At 41.2% G+C, this 22521-nt stretch overlaps 2 protein-coding genes across 2 annotated transcripts; one reads left to right on the top strand and one right to left on the bottom strand.

Annotated features, from left to right (window-relative positions):
- Positions 1 to 1623: 1623 nt before the first annotated feature.
- On the bottom strand, positions 1624 to 7768 carry pctp (phosphatidylcholine transfer protein). Its single transcript, XM_055885357.1, has 6 exons — positions 7597 to 7768; positions 5306 to 5423; positions 3824 to 3903; positions 3240 to 3411; positions 2999 to 3066; positions 1624 to 2489 (listed from the first exon to the last, which is right to left on the bottom strand). Exons 1-6 carry the CDS (start codon positions 7723 to 7725, stop codon positions 2409 to 2411), a joined length of 648 nt encoding a protein of 215 aa, XP_055741332.1. The 5' UTR covers positions 7726 to 7768; the 3' UTR covers positions 1624 to 2408.
- Positions 7769 to 9232: 1464 nt separating this feature from the next.
- On the top strand, positions 9233 to 11977 carry LOC129825331 (transmembrane protein 100-like). The gene is made up of 2 exons (XM_055885344.1): positions 9233 to 9611; positions 10399 to 11977. Exon 2 carries the CDS (start codon positions 10500 to 10502, stop codon positions 10902 to 10904), a length of 405 nt encoding a protein of 134 aa, XP_055741319.1. The 5' UTR covers positions 9233 to 9611; positions 10399 to 10499; the 3' UTR covers positions 10905 to 11977.
- Positions 11978 to 22521: the final 10544 nt, after the last annotated feature.

The following is a 22521-nucleotide window of genomic DNA, read 5'->3' as shown; positions in this document are numbered from 1 at the left end:
ATAAATGGACTCAAACATCTATACATGTGTAGTTCATTCAAAAGACATTTGAGGATGCATGCTCCACAGCTGATATAGGCTGTGATCACAGAATGTTTCACTCCGCAGATACTGTGACATTCTTTGTGTGGATCTAATCAAGACCAATATGTAAAGTAATGAAATCATGTTGCTGTGACATGTTGAGGAGGTAGGAAGATGACCAAATGGTATTACCTTCAGATTATGTAGCCACAACGTTGTGAGAAGGTAATGTCTAGTCATGACCAATAATTACAAATCCATTACGTTGGGGTTGGTCGTGGTTACGCAACGTTTTTGCTGGGAACCTGTTCATGTTGCACATTTCATTTTAGACTGGGGTTACATTTTGTACTATGGTTGTCTGTAACTCTGCTGTGTGAGTAATTATTGATGTTTTGTCAAAGCCTTAGAAGCCAGAAACTTCAGTATTTTGGGCCCTTTGGTTTATTTTTTAAAATGTTACCTTTATTTAACTAGGCAAGTCAGTTAAGAACAAATTCTTATTTTCAATGACGGCCTAGGAATAGTGGGTAAACTGCCTTGTTCAGGGGCCGAACGACATATTTGACCTTGTCAGCTCGGGGATTCGATCTTGCAGCCTTTCGGTTACTAATACTAACGCTCTAACCACTAGTCTGTAATGTTTCTGTTTGTCAGTGGTGTTCGTCAACTTGTCAATATTCATGTATTCATCTCACCCTCTTTACCTGTAAATAAATACTCCCATCTTCCAGCTGAATCCTGCTTGACTCCTAATGCTTTGCAGTTAGCACCCCCCTGACAAGAAGGTAGGGTCCACTTTCTCACAACCTACAGTATGAGAATAACATTGCTTAATTACAACTAAGCTCCTATACCACCTATGTAGCCAGACAAATTCTAAAGGACTATAGGACTCTATAGGACTCACTGTTCATGAGGTTCGGTTTTCCCGGCCTCTCGCGGATTTTATGCTGTCGACGAATTTTAAGATAAAACTTACAAAGTAGGCCTAGACTGCTAAACGTAGGCTAGGCTCTACCTTTTTCAGATGATGTCAAGAAATACCCTGTCAATTTATCTTCAATATAACTCGTTTTTTTACAAAACACAGCCGTGCTTCCGGTGAGAAAAGTGAATTAACAGATACAATGTATCAAATTTGAAAGGTCAAGTAAGAGCGTCTGCTAAATGACTTAAATGTAAATGTAAGTATGTCAACTTCATCACGCAACATCAGGGCCGCGCAGCGTGAACATATCATTTTTACCGCAAGGGGGAGCGCGAGCCACAGAAACAATTCATTTCGTTGGTCAACGCCAAAAGGTGGAAAATACAATTTAAAAAAAAAATGTGTTCATGAAGGTGGCAATCCTGTTTTGAAAGGCATCTACAGATTTCAGTAAAATAATGCATGATGCAGTGCTTTATCTCAGCCGTCATTTTATTGATATGCATTAGATAGTAATACACACTATCACCTCCATAGAACAGTAGGCCTAACTGCAACCACCCAAGGGTAAAGAGGTATAGGCCTAGCTGTCGAAGATTCAACATATGAATAATTAACTTAAACTATTTCATTATCGTGTTTTTGTAAATTTCAAGTATCACAACAAATCAGTGCAGGCAACTTTTAATGATAGGACAAAATCAGATGTATTTATTTTTTTACATTCAAAATGTCCATTAGGGAAATACAAAATAAAAGTCTAGTCTGCTTTCGATTCAGCCTTGCTTGCCTAAGCAACAATGTTGCATTATAGAGTGCCGAAATCATTCCTCAATAGAGCTGCTGAGAAACTAATAATTCACTAATTAATAGGCTGATGAACAGTACAATTACAGCACAGCATTTTTTCCTGTAGACATTAAGGTTTGGAAGTTGATTTGATGTCAGTGCTTAATCACAAGTGCAAAAATGCATATCATTCATTGACTGAACATTCATACATAACAAATGTAGGATTTAAAAAAACAACAACATACATTTGACCACAACAAACAGGAAAATAAAAGGAAAAGCCATTGTCGTCAAAGAAACACAGTACTCGTTAAAACGGGGTAGATCACTACAGATCTCATCCAAGCCCTTACTGTGGGCAATCCCAAAATGCAACATTTACATAGGAGTAGGAAGTCAGTACCAGATAACTTCCATTGAAATACATATATTTTTATACAACTAATAAACAACTTTAAAATACAGTACATGCCCCAGTTAATACCACATCCAGCTGCAGATTACACCAACACCACTTTCACCTATTGACTTCGTAATAAGTCTCCAACCATACCCAAAACACCCACAATGCCCCTCAGACACCGTAAGTGTAGACTTTATTGAACGATGAGCTGAAAAATGCCATCCTTGTGGCTTTGATGCGACTTCCCACCAAGGGCGTTCATTTCTTGTTCTTCTGGCAATAGTTTGAGTAATTGCCACAGGCCTTCTGCATGTCTGTAAGGAAGGCAGGCACTCCGCTCTGTTGAAACACGGGGAGTAGATGACTTTGTCAATGAACGTCATGGATAGACTAGCAGAGTAGACACACCCAAATGGGGCAACAGAGAGGAACCATTGGCATCCTAACACAAAACATCTGCTTGAGATTAACAGCGTGAATAAAGCCTTCCATTTGAGATAACAGGGCATGCTTTGGGGCATTCAAAACTGGCAAGTAGATATAAATGTGAGTAAACAAACCGTTTTCTTAATTCTATAGTACTTCTTTATTATTACTCTACTATGAATATGTCAGCCATCCCACCAACAGAAAAAGATGAGCTGCTAAACGTAGAAAAAAGGGTTCCAAAGGGGTTCTTTGGCTGTCCCCATAGAAGAACCATTTCTGGTTCCAGATAGGACACATTTTGGTTCCATGTAGAACCCTCTGTGTAAAGGGTTCTACCTGGAACCAAAAGGGTTCTACCGGGAATCAAAAAGGGAATCAAATCCTATTAGGTTTTAGATAGCACTCAGGTCTGAACTCACCTTGGCTGCCCAGTTCACAAGCCAGGTTGGAATATTACCACCAGGGTTATCAAAGTAATTCATGAAGACTGAAAGAAAATAATGCAAATGTAAATGTCTGTCAATAAAAAGCAAGTGACTTCACAGACAGATCCACAACAGATTCAAGTTCACAACTGAACAGTTTCCACTATGGACATTTAAAATGGTACTACAGGGATGAGTTCTGATTGGATCTGGTGTACTCTAGAGTGAGCAGTACCTTTAGTGCCACAGGCACCATCACTCTCCATGGCCACAGTCTGCTTGTAGTCATTCACTCGCTGCACCCCACTCTTCTCTGGTAACGGGGACTGTGGGGAGCTCTTAGCCAGGACCACCCAGATCTTCCTGCTGTCCACGTCAACGTCCCTCCGCTCCCTGACGTACACGTACTGAGGTTTACACTGTTAAAGAAGCCTGGTAGAGATAATATGGTCTAATGTGGTCCACACCCTGTGACTGGATTAGTTACTCCTTGAGAAAATATACTGTCCCGTGTTGTCGCCTAAAGAACAATACATTTCTCACATTACTCTTAATACTATAAACCATACTTGGTTTCACTTCACCATGTCAGACCCATTGTAAATGTGAAAAGGACGAGAGGGATAAAAGCAAGATTGAGACATTGTGGGTGGGTGAATACATAGAACAGGATTATGTGATATTGTGTAGGGAGTATGTATTTAGTAAAAAATTAATAAAATAAAAAGCACAGGCCTATTTGCTTTTACTGAGAAACATAATGACCTGATATTATGTACAGGTATTATTTATTTTGACATTTTACTTCATTAAGGATACGTCTCTGTTTGACAGAGGAAATGGGTATTTCACCTCCCAGTAGATTGCTGAATGACCATCATAGTCCTTCTCATGCAGCTCTGCAAAAAAACAAAAAGGCACACACAAAATAAAGCAGTGCTTACATCATGAAACATCAGTCATCTATTATATTATACTATAATGTCATACTATTCATTGCATGATTAAATCATACATCTTCTAGAAGACTGGCTGCACTTAGAAAAAAAAGGTGCTATCTAGAACCAAAAGGGGTTCTTCGAATAACCCATTTTGATTCTAGGTAGAACCCTTTTGGTTCCAGGTAAAACCATTTTGGGTTCCATGTAGAACCCCTTCCACAGAGGGTTCTACATGGAACCCAAAAAAGTTCTACCTGGGACCAAAAAGGGGGGACAACCGCAGAACCCTTTTGGAACCCTTTTTTCTAAGAGTGTACAGCTCACATCAAGATACAATCACATGTGCAAGCAAAGACACCAACAGCACTTTCAGAATACAGCAACTATCCAATCTATTGAAATGGCAATTTTATTCAACAGCAAAAAGCTTGACGGCAGTCAGGAGCTGAAGCCAAGGATGTGTTTCCAATAAAAAGCCCACTCCACCCTCTCACGCAACAAGTCTCTGGGAGAGGCAAATGTGTTACTTCAGTTAGTTATCATTTCCAGGATATCCATAACCCTGTTGTCTCTTCTTGAAAAAGGACAACAGTACAGTATTTGGAAATCCGAAAACAAGATATGGCCAATGATTTAGGCCTACCTTGTTAAGATGGAACCTGTTGGTAATTTCTCAGAGGGTCGACGAAACAAAAAAGTACATTTTCAAGATACAAGCCCTTGAAAGAACATCTTCAAGGTCCTTGTTTGTTCACACAATCTAGGCTTATATGAACATTTGATTAAGCACGTTAATACACAAAGGACACAACAACATTAGCCCATGGCTATACCAGAGTGCTAACTACCCAACTACGACATCAATGGCTACAGTCTATGGTTAAATTCAGGTGGACAGACATGTTACCTGTTGGATACTTTGGGGAGGCAAGAGAGAACAAAAGATGAGAAAAGTTATTAACTGCCAAACTGGCCCTGTGCTCTTGTTGCGATCCTCATGAAAACTGAGATAAGAGATTCTTGGTTATGATCTGTTTGATTGGGATAGAAAACAGGAGTGAATAGAAAAGGACAATGGAAAGGTGATGGTTTCAACTATTTTGTGGAGCTCATATTTTAGATAATTAAGTAAGAGTTAAAGGGGCTATACATATGAACAATAACACATGCATAGGTAAGCACCATATAAAACAAGCATTAATATGCAATGCCATGTCATCAATACTCAACCAAACTGACATAATTTAGTTGCTTATGAATGTGTTACGAGTCTTATAAATGGCCCTTATTAGGGGTTGAGTGCAACAAGAGGTTTGAATGGAAGAAAGTCGATCTAGGGAGAGGTTGTGTTACTCTTTACCTTTGACATATCCATCCCATTGTTTCCGATAGGGCAAGTCCATGTAGACATCAGCACACAGTTCTGGAGTGCAGGTGGCAAGCACTCCAAAGACTTTGTACTCATAAAGTCCAGTTTCCTGTGAACAGCATATGAAAGAAGTTCTCTCTTCCAAATATATACCACACCTACAATGTAACTAATCCCATACCACAGGACTCTGATTATTGCCAGTTGAAGAAACATGCAACCCCAAGAAATGTGCTGGATTTGCACAGGATATTATTTCTCCAGAAACTTGAGCTAGGGATAGAGTTAGGCAGGGGTTTTAATAAAAAACAAACATGCATTCTGTGAAAAGGTACTGTCTGAGAATGCGTAATGTTCTAGGCTACAATTTGGCACACCATACCCAACAGACGCAGCACAAAATGCAATATTTGGCATATTTCTGGGGGTGCCATTCACCCCACTATCTCTAGCCTACAACACCATCATTAAGTTTGCAGACAACACAGTGGTAGGCCTGATCACCGAGAACGATGAGACAGCCTATAGGAAGGAGGTCTGAGTCCTGGCAGTGTGGCGCCAGGACAACAACCTCTCCCTCAACGTGATCAAGACAAAGGAGATGATTGTGGACTACAGGAAAAGGAGGGCCGAGCATGCCCACATTCTCATCAACGGGGCTGTAGTGGAGCAGGTTGAGATGAGAGCTTCAAGTTCCTTGTGGTCCACATCACCAACAAACTGTCATGGTCCAAACACACCAAGACAGTCGTGAAGAGGGCATGAAAACGCCTACTCCCCCTCAGGAGACTGAAAAGATTTGGTATGGGTCCTCAGATCCTCATAAAGTTCTACAGCTGCACCATTGAGAGCATCCTGACTGGTTGCATCACTGCCTGGCAACTGCTCGACCTCCGACTGCAAGGCACTACAGAGGGTAGTGCGTACGGCCCAGTGCATCACTGAGGCCAAGCTTCCTGACACCCAGCACCTCTATACCAGGCAGTATCAGAGGAAGGCCCTCAAAATTGCCAAAGACTCCAGCCACCCTATTAATAGACTGTCCTCTGCTACCGCACGGCAAGCAGTCAAAGTCTAGGTCCAAAAGGCTTCTTATCAGCTTCTACCCCCAAGCCATAAGACTCCTGAACAGCTAACCAAATGGCTACCCGGACTATTTGCACTGACCCCCTCACCCCCCACATTTTTACACTGCTGCTAGTCTCTGTTTATTATCTATGTACAGTCACTTTACCTCTACCTACATGTACATATTACCTCAATTACCTCGACTAACCTGTGCCCCCGCACATTGACTTTGTACCGGTACCCCCTGTATATACCCTCGTTACTGTTATTGTTGCTCTTTAATTATTTGTTATTTTTCTATTTTCTTAAATTAGTATTTTTATATTGTTTACTTCAGTAAATACTTTCTTAAGACTTATTTTTTTCTTAAAACTGCATTGTTGGTTAAGGTCTTGTAGGTAAGCAATTCACTCTAAGGTCTACACCTGTTGTATTCGGCACGTGACAAATAACCTTTGATGATTTGATTTGGATTTTTCTTTTAAACCTAGCATAATAGTTAATCATTGTATCTGTGTGTGCAAATATAGTCAAAATGTTTGCCTTGGGGTAAGTTGAGCAAGTTGAAGTGTTTTCTTTCCAGGCATAATAAAAGGCATTATCGCTGGGATATGAGGTAACAACAGGGCCTGGCCTATGTTAAAACAAAAATTGGTACAAAGTGTTTTTTAGGTGTTAAGCCTTGTTAAAATATGCTTAAAATGACTGAAATACAAAAAAGCGATCGTATTTGTGTTGAATTGCGGAGGAAAGTTGTGCCAAATGGCCACTTGTTTTATGGACAAGATACAGTATGCTTTCAAAACTAACGTTTACATGAATTCTGAATGGCTCAATTTACCCCTCTCCCTTAGCCTACTCGATCATCAATATGACGTTTAAAACACTTTAGTTGATGATAACGAATAGCGACTTCCGCATTTTGCCAGTGGGCCTGATGCTCGAGTCTAACGTAGCCTACTCACAAAATCTGCTATGCTATTTCATGTAAATGTCCTTTTCGATGTGAAAATAATACAACGTATGAAACGTGAAAATAGTCTACGTGCGAGCACATCCAACAGATCGATGCCAGTGCGTCATTCAATCACGCCAATCGGCATAATCACAATGAATTAACTATTGCTTCGCCAGCTAACGACGCTAACCGCCGATAAGCTAACACAGCAGTTTTCACTTTCTATTCCTGTCTCAAAACAGTAACTTAAATGTACCTTGTCATACAGCCGGTAGATTTTGACACCCATTGTCTCTGTGAAAAACTCCCACCCCCCCTCCAACTGAGGTTTATCTAATTCCTTCCATGCCTCCAGAAATTCCTCATCTGTAAAGTGCAGCGACATGTTTTCAAACCGTGCTCTGACATTTGATCATGTGATCTAGGACTCCGTGTGTGCGCTTCAGACGCCGTGCGTGCGCTGAAGTGCGTCAGTCATTCCAGTGATATACACTGCTCAAAAAAATAAAGGGAACACTTAAACAACACAATGTAACTCCAAGTCAATCACACTTCTGTGAAATCAAACTGTCCACTTAGGAAGCAACACTGATTGACAATAAATTTCACATGCTGTTGTGCAAATGGAATAGACAAAAGGTGGAAATTATAGGCAATTAGCAAGACACCCCCAATAAAGGAGTGATTCTGCAGGTGGTGACCACAGACCACTTCTCAGTTTCTATGCTTCCTGGTTGATGTTTTGGTCACTTTTGAATGCTGGCGATGCTCTCACTCTAGTGGTAGCATGAGACGGAGTCTACAACCCACACAAGTGGCTCAGGTAGTGCAGCTCATCCAGGATGGCACATCAATGCGAGCTGTGGCAAGAAGGTTTGCTGTGTCTGTCAGCGTAGTGTCCAGAGCATGGAGGCGCTACCAGGAGACAGGCCAGTACATCAGGAGACGTGAAGGAGGCCGTAGGAGGGCAACAACCCAGCAGCAGGACCGCTACCTCCGCCTTGGTGCAAGGAGGAGCACTGCCAGAGCCCTGCAAAATGACCTCCAGCAGGCCACAAAAGCATCATTTGCACTCTTCTTTTGCAAACACACCAGGCAAATTCAGCATTTACATATGCCACTGATTGAAGGTAGGCCCAAATGATAATCACTCTAAAATATGTCACTCCATAAGTGCCTCTGAGGGATAGTTTAGAGATATGTCATATTACTAAAATCAGTTTTCCAGCCGGACAGTATATGGTCCAGCTAAGGGTTGTGGAAGAGCCATGATTTCCTGTTGCCACTGTCTCTTTTTGGGAAGGGATTTACTGCAGGAAGGAAGAGACAAGACAACACCCCGTATCACATTACTATGTGTCAGATCTGTCTTGGGGAGCACTTGTGTTACAGGCAGTAGGCATATCCCATCCACAGTCCCTGGTGGCTGCCATTGGATCACAGGCATAGCATGGGTGTGTGACAGCATGAATTTCCAGACACATAGGTCCTATGAACCATGCTCCCATTTTGATAGACCATATGTCAATCATCTTAGAGTCCCTTGTTTTAATTAAAAATAACCAAACATGAAGATATGTGCATGGATATTCTTGTAAGCGCAAGTGTGTGTGTTTGTATGTTGTATGTGTTTGTATGGTTGTGTGTGTGTGTGTGTGTGTATGTTTGTTTGTCATGATGTGATAATATTGTAATACTTCAACTGCTATTACTCATCTTCGTATTAGCCAACATCTGCTTCAAAGGCCTATTGCGCAGTTCTAGGCTATATAAATGTGTCTGGACATCCCAACAGCTGTGCTTCATGTTGGCCCTGCCTTAGTCAAAAGAGGTTAAAAGGTCCCCCCTCCTCTGAAGCCAAGATAATAATAAAAACCTGTGGCCCGCTTTTGGTTCACCCCACCCCCATAGCCACCGATATTCTACAAACGTGCTTGCAATGCAAGAAGATGGCAGTCAAACAGTCGTTTTCTTACACAGGAGGAAACGCACAGGGGACATCCGATGAATGGGAGTCAAATTCCAACACAGCGTTTACGGTGCGAGCTGTAGACTGGCTGAGCGAAGTGGAGAGTGAAACTGTGTTCTGGACCTACACATTGAATCTGGTTTATAATTGAATGTACATAAAGACGGAGGGGAGTCCCACTTGTGTTGGCTTTTGAAAGTATACGGAGTTACTGGAATACAAAAGCGTATTACAGTCCATGTTTTATTCATCGATGGGCAAAACCACATTCTAAACGGTGCGGGCATGGAAATGCGTGCAAGGTAAGTTTAAACACTTTGTTAGACACTTATCGAACATGCAGATTTTTTTCGTCATCACACAATATTCACTGTGTGTTTACCGGAAGTTGGTCCACGCGTAAAACTCGATCTCTCCAACCCAAACACTTTTCCTCATACATGATATGTTTCCTTTTATGTAATCATTATAACAACTTGAGATAACGTGTTTATATATGGTAGGTAGACTATGTAGTCATCGGAATTATAGCCTATGCATGTGGCACAGCTAAGGCTACAATATTTTCCATTACTAACTTTCTAGACACATTGAAATTCAATTCAAACATAACACCCCTTACAGCAAAACCACAGAAAAACCGCATGATTTTACATGTGTAAAATCACATAATTTCACATTGAATTGTACATGTGAAATCATGTTTTATTTATTTTTTTGAACATTTCACATGTGTAGTTTCATGTTATCTATCACATGTTGCTTTACTTGTTGTCGCATGTTATCACATTAACTTCACATACTATCACGTGATCACATGAAAACATGTGTTTTTGGACTTTGCTGGGCCAGAGACTAGCATTGTGCAAGGAGGTTGCCTGGAGTTACTAAGTGCCAAATGGCTCATGTCTTAAGCTGTCAACCATTCCGACTGAGGCCATGTACATGCACATAATAGCTACTTAAATTATTGTTTAGGCCTATTTTATTATGTCCAGTGAGGCTACAATTGGGCAACATGTTGAGGAACATATGGATTTTGACACTCCCTTCACTATGACATAACAAATGATATATTTCTTCACATAGATTGGGACACGCTGACAGAACAACCTCAGGATATAAAAAGTGAAGACCCGTCTGTGGTTAAAGTGAGGATCCATCTGTGGTTGGAAAGAAGCAAAACTTTGATGCTGGATCCTGCGATGCCAGAGGAACCCAGTAAAGACACCATGACAGTGCCAGCAGCCCCAGAAAGAGCTGTCGTGGAGAAGGCCAACATCAATGACCACCCTTTGGTCACTGAAATCCTACTGAATGCGGCCACAGGTGGTGCAGAACTCTCCTGCTATCGCTGCACAGTGCCGTTTGGCGTGGTCATTCTCATTGCCGGTATCGTGGTCACTTCTGTGGCCTACAGCTTCAACTCACATGGGTCCACCATCTCCTACTTTGGGCTGGTGCTACTATCTGCTGGACTGGTGCTATTGGCGCTAAGTGCGGTATGCTGGAAGATGAGACTTGAGAGAAAGAAGGAGAGGAGGAGGGAAAGCCAAACTGCACTGATCGCAAACCAGAGGAGCATCTTTGCATGAAGGGAAAGACTGATCATCAGGAGAGAAATAAGTCTGTGATATGTTTGGGTGCGAGAGGAAACAGAGTTAGTGGTTCATTTGAAAGCGGAGTGGAGACAGCTGTATCCAGATGTTTTCATGACTGACCAACGTCTATGTGGTGGGTCGTTGACCTGCAAGGCTTTCACCTCAGACTGTCTCTAGGCTAAGCAAGTCAAAACGTCTTAGCTTTCATGAAGTTGTTGGGTTTTTAATCTGTCAAACAGACTGGTCACATCTGGGAAGCTGGGCAGACAGCCAAACTGAATGTATCAAAATTAAGACAAATTACCACTGTACAAAGCAATGGAGAGGATGTTTCCCATGAATCTACTGTTGTATCTGGTGGCTTAGATTTACTGGGAGGGATAGTGGTCTGAAAGGAGGGGGACATGGGAAAATCCAGAACAATGAATCATGCTTCATTTACCATGTGTTAGACATAACATCTCTCATTAAGTCTGATTGTTCCTTTTCATTTCACACAGAATTATGTTCAATTACCTGACATGGGAATATGGTACTTACATGTTAATATGTAATGATATATATTGGCATTATGGGGACACAAAAACGTGTTGTTTTTGTTTGATGTTTATTATCGTATTCTCTGAAACAAGTCGAGCTCAGAGATAAAGTCAATTAGATGTCACACAGTAATTATGTATAGTACCTATGATGTACCTATGATGTTATAGGTAGTATTGCATTATGAGGGAATATGATTATTGACTAAATGTAACTTACATCGAATTAACCTTTATTAAGTATTCTCTGTAAGCACTTTGTTCCACACCATGACTAACATGGTGTTCTATGTAACTATGATGACAAGATTCTTTGGAATTACTAGCATCTTGCCACAGTCTTGTTGTCGCTACAGTACTTGCCATTGTCAGTAAATGTATTTCATATGTTGAGCGATATGAAATGGTCTAGTATTTTATTCCACTTTATTATAATCATTTTTATGTATGACTTCTCTGTTAACAGTACATCAATTGTTAATAGGTTATAGTGAGGTTTAATAAACTCTCATCCATATTTAAACATTTCATTTGTGTCCGTTGTCATGATCCAAAGGTTCACTATGTATGTATTCTGAAGAGAATAGCTGATATATATAGGGGAGAAGTCAAAGTGTTCCATGAGACAGCCTGGCTCATATCAGCTATTAGCTTGACATATCAAATGAAATTATCTTTCTGTTTAACACAACCACACATGGTTTATTTCAGCTTTGGGGTTTTTTAACGACTGAAATGACATAATAGAATGTCTCTCACTTAATGTATTTGTCAAAGAAGAAAGAGTAGGGCATAACTGCTAAAAGCAGTTAAGTGGTGTGACTTGAACATTCAATAGTGAATTGAAGGAAGTGTGTCTTTCTCTCCTGACGTACACCACTAAGTCCAACTCCTTATCCTGGGGTTCCATTGTGTATTCAACCTTATGCACTTGTTCTGCCCTTTGTTGATTGTTTCAACTGCTTTGAGGGCAGGTTTGCCTACATTTCATTAATTTGCAGTGAATTAAATGTGTTCGTGATAAAGATAATAAATATTGTTTATGTATTATAGAAATAAGTTACAGTAATAATATCTTCCTAAATATTTGTTCTAATATTACAATGTATTAACTATTTGTTGTTATTTTGTACCTCTGTCAGGATCAAATTATGTAGCTGCCAAAGGTGACATCACTGTATGCTTTGACAGCTGAGAAAACACTTCCACTGTTTCTTCCACTATATAGTAAAGTCCAAATAATCTGCATAACAGTGCTCAGTTGGCCAACAGAATCAATACTTCATTCTACCTTCCAATACATAAATTCCAAAAAGGTAAAAGGAAGTTGAACTCTCCTGTTTGACTTGGTTTAAAATAGCACAGACGCGGAGGTATATTTATAGGCAGCATTTGCGTTGCTATGCGTCCCTGTGACACCAGACACTACAACTAAATGGTTTGCTTGCGTCAGAGGAGCACCTACAACACACTTTGCCACTTTTGAGGGCAAACCTTACCCCACGCATAGGGAAGCTCCTTATAGGGGGAGAATGGAGTCATTCAGACACCTGACTCTGAGACCAAATGTTAATCACTTAGTAAGATGTGTCCCCTTTCCGCATGACAGGTTACCAGCAGCTAAGAAGCAGTGAAGTTGGAAAAAAGGGGTGACTTGATATGGGACTTAACAAGTGCTCTCCGCAACCGTACCCTCTTTCTGAATTTGGTGTATGTCACTTTTTTTGTTCCAGGGACTGCCAAGCAGATAATTATGTTTATGAATCAGACAAAAATGAGATTGGATCAAATTATTTTAATTGAATTGAAGAAGCCCATAATGGCTAGCTGTTACAAGCCAGATTGGGATGAACGCAATTAAAAGTAATGAGGTCAACATTACAGGGATCCTTTTCAGTCAGTTACTTCCAATCAAATACTTGATAAAAAAAACACCAGAGAAGCATGGCTTAACCATAAACAGCTTGAAATAATAAAAATATGTGGTACCAGAGGAGCAAAGGGCTTATTTATTACAGCTTCTATTTCAAATGACGTCCAATCAATGACCTTGCTTGACCTGGAATATGAGGTCCATGTTTTAGAAATATTTTTTTCATCGTTGCTTGTGAGCTCACCATGTTATCATTAGGCTGTTAGGGCTGTTGGTGTAAAGACAGACAAATTCTCACTTTTTGTGTCTGCTCAGAAATAAGACTGCCCATGTTCTTGTACAGTCCAGCCCAAATGGAAAAACAGCTAACCATATCCTAATAATTGTGGATTGTTCAATTGAAAACGGTGTTACAAATATTCACTTCAAGAGATAAGTTGCTGTTATGAATATTAGAACTGGGTTTCTGATCAATGCGTCATTTGAAGTATTCTATGGTCAGAGCTTCTCATAAGTCCAAACCATTGTAAATTCATTTTGAGGTGACTTTTAAGTTGCTCTACAAGGGCTGGTGGGTTAAAGAGATGGAGCGTGACTGTTTAGTTGCTCTACATGGGCTGGTGGGTTAAAGAGATGGAAATTGACTGTTTAGTTGCTCTACAAGGGCTGGTGGGTTAAAGAGATGGAAATTGACTGTTTAGTTGCTCTACAAGGGCTGGTGGGTTAAAGAGATGGAAATTGACTGTTTAGTTGCTCTACAAGGGCTGGTGGGTTAAAGAGATGGAAATTGACTGTTTAGTTGCTCTACAAGGGCTGGTGGGTTAAAGAGATGGAAATTGACTGTTTAGTTGCTCTACAAGGGCTGGTGGGTTAAAGATCTGGGAGTGACTGTTTAGTTGCTCTACTTGGGCTGGTGGGTTAAAGAGATGGAGAGTGACTGTTTAGTTGCTCTACAAGGGCTGGTGGGTTAAAGAGATGGAGAGTGACTGTTTAGTTGCTTTACAAGGGCTGGTGGGTTAAAGAGATGGAGCGTGACTGTTTAGTTGCTTTACAAGTGCTGGTGGGTTAAAGAGATGGAGCGTGACTGTTTAGTTGCTCTACAAGGGCTGGTGGGTTAAAGAGATGGAGCGTGACTGTTTAGTTGCTTTACAAGGGCTGGTGGGTTAAAGAGATGGAGCGTGACTGTTTAGTTGCTTTACAAGTGCTGGTGGGTTAAAGAGATGGAGCGTGACTGTTTAGTTGCTCTACAAGGGCTGGTGGGTTAAAGAGATGGAGCGTGACTGTTTAGTTGCTCTACAAGGGCTGGTGGGTTAAAGAGATGGAGCGTGACTGTTTAGTTGCTTTACAAGGGCTGGTGGGTTAAAGAGATGGAGCGTGACTGTTTAGTTGCTCTACAAGGGCTGGTGGGTTAAAGAGATGGAGAGTGACTGTTTAGTTGCTCTACAAGGGCTGGTGGGTTAAAGAGATGGAGCGTGACTGTTTAGTTGCTCTACAAGGGCTGGTGGGTTAAAGAGATGGAGCGTGACTGTTTAGTTGCTCTACAAGGGCTGGTGGGTTAAAGAGATGGAGCGTGACTGTTTAGTTGCTCTACAAGGGCTGGTGGGTTAAAGAGATGGAGCGTGACTGTTTAGTTGCTCTACAAGGGCTGGTGGGTTAAAGAGATGGAGCGTGACTGTTTAGTTGCTTTACAAGGGCTGGTGGGTTAAAGAGATGGAGCGTGACTGTTTAGTTGCTCTACAAGGGTTTGTTGGTTAAAGAGATTGAGAGTGACTGTTTAGTTGCTCTACAAGGGCCGGAGGGTTAAAGAGCTGGAGAGTGCGTCAGCCACCTTTCCCCTGGAGGATTGGCCCATGTCACTACTTCCTCTGTAAACTCACCCCACCTGACACTCAGCGACCATGGGTACAGGCCAGCTGATGCAGGAAACAATAGGCAGCTAGCCTGCTTATCAGACACGACCCTCCCATTTCTTGAACGTGAGCAGCTCTTTGATGGTTATGTCAGTGGATACAACAAAAGTGGAACCTTGGCAATCAGGAGATGGTTTTGATTAGATTGTTGCATCAGTCGCTTGTAAGAATGCTTGCCTTCCCAAATTTTCACTGTCAGAAATATTTGTTCACTTGGAGTTTCAAACTTTTAAGCTTGTGCCTCTGCTGAATTTCAACATTGGCCCATGTTCTTGATCACTGAAAGAGCAACCACTGAAACACTGCTAAATTCCATGTATTGGTTCAGCCCTTCAAAATTTCCAATCTATATTTCAAGTGCCTCGTCAAGCAATGTTTTCTTCCTGCTCCTTCTGAAAGGTACTAAGTGCACACCCTCCAAGATAAATAAATCGCTTATCAAAAAGTATTTCAAGGCAATCGTTAACCACAATTATGGTGGTAGTTCTCTTAAACAAATTATTATTGTGATAGCTGGGAGAGGATAACCATATTAATAACTTTTTATTGGAAGAAATCCAGACTACATCCATTATCCAAGAAGCACATTTTACCTTAAAAGGAACAGAAAAGCCACTATGGCATTCACAACAGTTATCTTCACTGCCAAGACTGTCTTTTCTTTCATGCTGCGCCAACAGCTCTCAAAGAGGTGTCTGAAGTGCTGCCTGCCCGCTGCCTCTGGGGTCCTAACCCATGGCATGTCCTCATTCCCATGCACACTGGAGGTAAAGCCCTTCCTGACAAACTCAACAACTCAGAGGGATAGAGGATGCACTGGATCGCCATTAAATCTCAGTTCAACCTAAAATTTCACACTGTTGTTTTAAAAGAAAAACTTAAGCACTGCTTTTAAAAGCTTTTTTTTAAACTGCAAAGTTCTTCACCCTCTTGTATCTGGAAGTATAACTTGAGTTTTGAATCTTGATTCAATTTGACATGAACAACTCTCAGCAGATTAAAATAAGTCTGAACAACAAGCAATGCAAGATCAATAGACACTGTGACGTTATTGAGTCTGGACATTGTGTAGAACCTTGGAAGGGTGGTGGGTCAGGGCCTCTAGAAACAATTTTTTTTTTTTGTATTATTTCCCTAAATTCTTATTCAGACTACAGGGCTCTCTTCAGCCATAACAAAAGGCCATCTTGACTGATACAATCTTTACGATTGAAGCAGCTGCAGCTCCCCCAATGCCCAACAACGACCAACTGTTGAACCAGGACATTCATCTTCTAATCGATTGTGCTGTGTAGTATTTTACCTCTTGTCTCCTTGTAGCCAGCCACCCTTCTGTCTCTCTCCCCACAGACTTCCTAATTAAACCAAGGAGTGTACTGCTAACAGTGTTTTCCCTCTATTTCTCTTTCCTCATCAAGACCTCTCTCAAACATAGTGAGCCTCAACCAGCTGCCTGCTGGAAAAGGGTGAAAAGGATTCCCATCATACAACAAAGACGGAAGGACGTCAAAACGGCACAAAGGGAAACCACAAAAGTGACATCCTATCGTGACTGTATTGTTGACTCCGTCAAGCATGAAGAGACATTTAATCCATTTGTCTGAAAAGAGGAATGAGAACACACATGGTCAGAGTTTGGTTTCACTGTGATACATAATACAGGATAGTTGGCCGAATATCTGTTGGACCATGGTGTATGTTGTATCTTGTGATGTACAATGTATTGCAAAAAGCTTAGAGAGATAAATAGGATGAACAGACAGTGGATATGTTATTCATGGTAAATATGTTGGCTCAATGTTGATCTTGAAAGAAGTTCTCACCCTAAAACAATCTAATCCTTGTACCCTTGTTGGAACAACAGAGGAACAATCACTCCTGTCATGGCGTAAAAGACCAACAGGGCTGTTTCATGTCAATCTCTGACACCAACAGGAAAAAAGCGACTTCCACAGTGTTTACCATCTCTGCCTCAGGAAATCTGTTTGTAATCTGCAAGTTCTCCTTTGAAACCAGGGATTGGGAAACAGCTGTAATTAAAGAGTTATCTATTAATCAGTGTTTATTTTTTGCACTTCCACCTTAATTAAAGTGTGTGTGTGTGTATTTGTGTGTGTGTGTGCATGCATGTATGCAAATGCTCATTACAGAAGTACTTGAGAAAAATACACAATGCAGATGAAAACTGCACCCCCTCATTGATCAAATAATAGACAATATGCCAAAGTACATGTGCTGCAAAAGGATATATATTTTTAAATCACAAAACAGTGGATAAAAACACAATGATTAATATGTCTCCTGTGTCTAGAATATCAGTTTACTGTAAAGAAACATTGTGGACAGTGAGTTAATGCTGGAAGACCTCAAGTGTAATTGGTTAGACAGCAATAATACATGCAAGGTGTTCACTCTTTCCAGTACCATATTCTTGCATGTGTACCAAGAAACATCTTGGCAAGCATGGCCAGTCTTTTTCCCCTAAGTAAATTAACTAAATCATTGGAATGGTTTAGGGAGGAAATGACAAGGTGTGTCTGACACAGCTGCAGAGGTCATTTAACAAACACAATGATGTCATGGGAAGTAGCTTCTTCACAGCACTTGGTTTCCTTTCATCTGAACAGCTGAGCTACTTTGTAAAGGGTTGGATTTTCCTCTATAGGCGTTCAAAAACTCCATTGCATAGATCTTTTTGAATGGTAAGTAGAAACTTCTACTTCTGCTGTTGGTTAGGTTACCACCTTGATATTACTCAACAGATAAACTAATACAGTTATGCTATAAATTTATTGATCTTTGGGGGAAAATGAAAAAATATCGAGGGAATAATCTAAACGCTTCATCCTTGAATGTACTAATGGAGACGAAGACAGAAATGTATATTTATTTACCTTCTTCTGCCCTTATGTGACATGAAGTGAAAGCCCAGAGGCTTTCCTATTTGCCACGCTCTGTCAGGTAACTTTCACACCCAGAAGCTATGGCCCCATAAACCAGCCTGGGAGCCTAGGACTTGGTCAGACCTGGTCACACAGAGCACAACAAGGGAATGTGGCCCAGCGGAGAGTAGTGGGACCCCAGCTCCAAGCATCACCTCATCTTGAACAAGTGTGAATAGGTTACTGTGGGAAACAGTGGGGGAGCGTTTAATGTGGTCTCGGGTGTAATTCGGCATGCTTTTAATCAGCTCTGGACGTTCTTCTGAGCGCTCCCTAGGGAAGAGAACAGCAGCATTTCGGATGACGTATGCAGGACAATGGAGAGGGGACACAGTCAGGGCATCTGTTTTGTAGTGCCCCAATGACTTATTACTGTGGCCAATGGGACCCACGTGTAAATCTGAGCTCCTCTGGAGCTGCAAGGCGAAAGAGTCTCTTTGATGCTGAGTGAGATTTAAAGCAAATAAAACAAGTCAACAACGCATTAGACGGAGAAAGAAAACCCTTGTCGACAGCCCTCTGTCCTGCTGAGTATGTAGAACATTGCTATAGGTTGCAATGTGTTCTGAGACATATGGCCAGAGAAGAGTGTTACAAAGGATTACACAGACTTCATATAGAGTAAAACAGTTAATTGAAATCCTATTACTCCATATTACATAGATGTCTAAGTAGGCTACAGATGTAGGATCTTAATTTGAGCCAGTTTAGTACAGCAGGAAAATAATTCTGAAGGATCAGGAAATATGAATTATTATGTGGATTATAATTCATGAAAATGTTTTGTAGGGGTTGATACATTTTTTGTTAGGGCAAATCATGCATATAAAGTCTGATATTTCAAGTGGAAATGACAAACTTTAGAATCCTTTTAAAACATTGAATATACTACATGTTTGCATTTCCTCCTGTGCAAGAAAATTCTCAGCAACAAAAGAGTGATCAAATTAAAATCCTACATCTGTAATTTAGTGCTGTCTAAAAACCATTTCAATGATTCATGTGGTGTTTCGGTAAGGGTCTTTACATGTGTCACATGCGGTTTAACACCACTGTAAAATCACTCCTCTCCCAGGCTGGGCTTTAAATGTAAGTCACATGGTACACAGACTGGTCGTGCTTTGTGAGGTCCTTGACTAGAGGAAGCCATGAGCTCTGGGAGCAGGTTCCCACACCCAGAAGAAGAGACGGAGGATAGGCTAACACAAACAGTTCGCCTTTCAGGAAGGAAAAGGCTCCCTTTAGGCCTTTATCAGATCTGCGAGCGCCTCAGTCCGCCAGTCGCCCGCCAGCTGCTGTCCCCCCGAGAGGTACGGCTCCACCCTGGTCCAATTTAATGATCCCTTTACTCTGAAATAATCAGTCATCATAATGCACTACTAATATATCAGGCTAAATGCTAGGTCACTCCCTTATTTGGGTCTGAGGACACAGTGCATACAGAGGTAAAGTGTGGAACTAGTCTGTGAGTTTTGGGACCAATTTCAAGAATGCAGGCTAATGGCAACACTATCAGATAGGGCTAGACCGGCAGTGCAATATGTGATGACCTGTGCACGGTAGGCCTACAACCCCTCACACGTGTTCAGGAAGGTCTGGCCAACGGGATACAGCAATGTGGTAACAATTACTATAGAATGAACAAAATAACAGATCTGTGGGTAGAGTGTGGGTAAGTTTGGTTTACCACACTATACATTGATTCCTTCCCGTTCAGGTCTAATTTCCTGATCAAACAAGTTATTCTATTCATAAAAACAATTCTGAAGGAAATAAACACAACACGAAACAAATCCTCAACCCCCTGGTTCCTCAGTCTAGATTCCCTCTACTCTCTGTACCCATGGACCAGTATGTCTCTCCTGTGGTATTCGTACACATTGCGGCCGAACAGGAGCTGCCCTCAGCTGTCTTTTGATTGCATAACCCTGCCTCTTTGCTTACCTCATGGAACATCTCTGGAGTAACTCATGGAGACTGAAGACACAAAGAACAGGGACACGTTCACAACATCTGCTGGCTTCAGCACCTCATGACTGTGTATGCCGCTTGGGCAACTCCGCGTGAGTAATAGTTCCCTTATGTCCAGTAAAGGGGGCTGTGTGTACGTTGATCTTTTTTCTAAACTTACTAAACCCTTATGAAAAGGAACCGGATGTGGAACGCTACATTTAATGGGGGAAGGAAACTTTGATACTTCAGTTTAGTTAAACCTTTCAGCAACAAATGTTTTCTTGGTTGACTCCTCCATTCTTTAGATAGAAACAGATCTCAGCAACAATCATGTAGGATAGGGACTGGGAGTAGATGATATCCCACTAACGTCATAGGGAAACCTTTGCCACATCGAGGAGGTCTCGATTTTATGGGTTGTTGCGAGAAATTTATACGCTTACGCATTACAAAATTAGCACTCTGATTTAAAAAATATATTTTTAAAAAGCCTGGGGCTGAAACCTCTGCAATCTTTTTTACTGGCATAGCTAAACTCTCCAAACTTGTATAAAATATATCTTACATTCGTTAGTAGTAGAAAGAACACAATGTATTCCAGTGTCCGACGACTGAATTTCATTATTACCAGATCTGTAAAACAGAGCATTTAAACCTCAAATGTAAACATGCTGCCTTTTGATTGATGTCAGTTAAGTTGTAACAACTTTCTACATTTGGCGCACCCTCATGGTTGCTCACAGAGACACCATGGCAACAAAGAGAAGAGTGCTTGAATACATACATGTCAAGACAAAGGTCCATGCTGTTCAGTATTTGAACATAAAGCTAGTATAGGCGAAAAAGGTTCTTCACATTGTGTTGGATTGCAGAGGGGGAGGGACCTTTTGAATGTGTATGTCTTGTAACTAATTTGTTGTGGACTTGGAGGGGTGAGGGTGGGGGGGTCAGGATATGTCTGATGGAGGGAGGGACACCACCGAGTATTAGTGGCATGCTGGGAAAATAAACAAACATTGAGCAGAGTTGTGTTTCTTTCCCTTGGAGGTAAAGTCTTTGTGCACTAGCAGAATGTGAGGCTTTTGTCGACGGAAAAGTCAAAGAAAAGACTAACTCCCCTTGCATCCTCAGACATCCACACACAGAAAGGCTCCATCCAGACAGAGACGACAGATGGGAAGGCCCAAGGCCCTCCGGCAGGTTTCTCTACATATCCTTTCTCCCCAGCTCTCTCAGGGCGTCTGTCTGCTTCCAGCCCCGTGGAGACGGCCGGACACCCTGGCACCAGGTCTGAAGCTGGGAAAGATCGTCGGCCCAGATATAAACAGGAGAGAGACCCCACCCATGGGCATGGGGCAGACAGACAAACCTGACATATCCTCTCCTGGAATCACTTCCAAACAACTCAACAAAAACATCCCTCAGATTTTCCTTCAACCCAATGTCAATGTGCTATTTTTTGTTTAGTAATCTTGAAAATGAAGCTATATGGATTGCAATGCTGCAAATGACCTTACCAATATTAATCCACACCCACAATGTCATCTCATTGCCAAAATTTACCATTTCCCAGAAGGATATTCTGGCCTCCAAAAATAAGGTTGATGTTTGCTAAAGAAATGCAGGTTGAAAATGTTCTGCATATCAAGCCACAAACAGACTGTATTAATGCTGAGGCCGCCACACAAGGGCGTAGCCTTTTCCAGATGCTCATTTTGGGAATTTGACCAGATTAACAAGTGATGACGAACTGACTGACGTGCTGAGGACTGTCAGAGGACATGGTTGCGCAATGAGGACTTTTTACTCAAAGACAGAGAAGGCATTAGTCTTCTTCATAAGCGTTCATGAAATATTGTGCTGATTGTCCTTCAGAGGCCAAAATAACCCTCTAGTTTTAAATCAATGTCCAAATGGACAGTTAGATCATGACATTTTGGTGTGTCTATGAAAAATCGTTGTAACCTTTGACATTGGTCACAAGAACATTAAAAACGTATTAAAGGCATGAAAATCCAGTTCTGCTATGAAGTAACAGTGAATCCTAACTAAGCCTCTGATGTTATTTGGAAACATGAAACCTATTTTTCAAAGAAATTCTTACTTTTTCGAATTAAAACTGCTCTGTTCTTTGTTCTAAAAACGCATGTCATCTGTTTGGGGCTTGTCCATTGTAGACATAAATGACCAGTTGATCCAGAGGAACATGAACTCTAAAAACAGAGCTGTTAGAAGTTCATCAATTCACATATGATCTATCTGGTTTTATCCTTGTTCAAGAATACAGTCTAAAACTCATGTATGCGCTCATAACAATGCACCAATCAAATCTCATCTCTTTGTATTGAAGTGCCTAATAAACAAATATTGATTACCAACGACATCAAGTAGAAC

This window comes from Salvelinus fontinalis, chromosome 2, assembly GCF_029448725.1.
Source record: "Salvelinus fontinalis isolate EN_2023a chromosome 2, ASM2944872v1, whole genome shotgun sequence".
Taxonomy (NCBI): Eukaryota; Metazoa; Chordata; class Actinopteri; order Salmoniformes; family Salmonidae; genus Salvelinus; species Salvelinus fontinalis.
This window is presented reverse-complemented; position numbering and strand designations above follow the sequence as displayed.

Coding starts and splice junctions, on each gene's coding strand:
- pctp (XM_055885357.1), bottom strand. CDS start 7,725: ATGTCGCTGCACTTTACAGATGAGGAATTTCTGGAGGCATGGAAGGAA. Junction 5,424..7,596: donor TCTACCGGCTGTATGACAAG/GTACATTTAAGT, acceptor TGCTGTTCACAG/GAAACTGGACTTTATGAGTA. Junction 3,904..5,305: donor ATGGGATGGATATGTCAAAG/GTAAAGAGTAAC, acceptor GTTTTTTTGCAG/AGCTGCATGAGAAGGACTAT.
- LOC129825331 (XM_055885344.1), top strand. CDS start 10,500: ATGCTGGATCCTGCGATGCCAGAGGAACCCAGTAAAGACACCATGACA.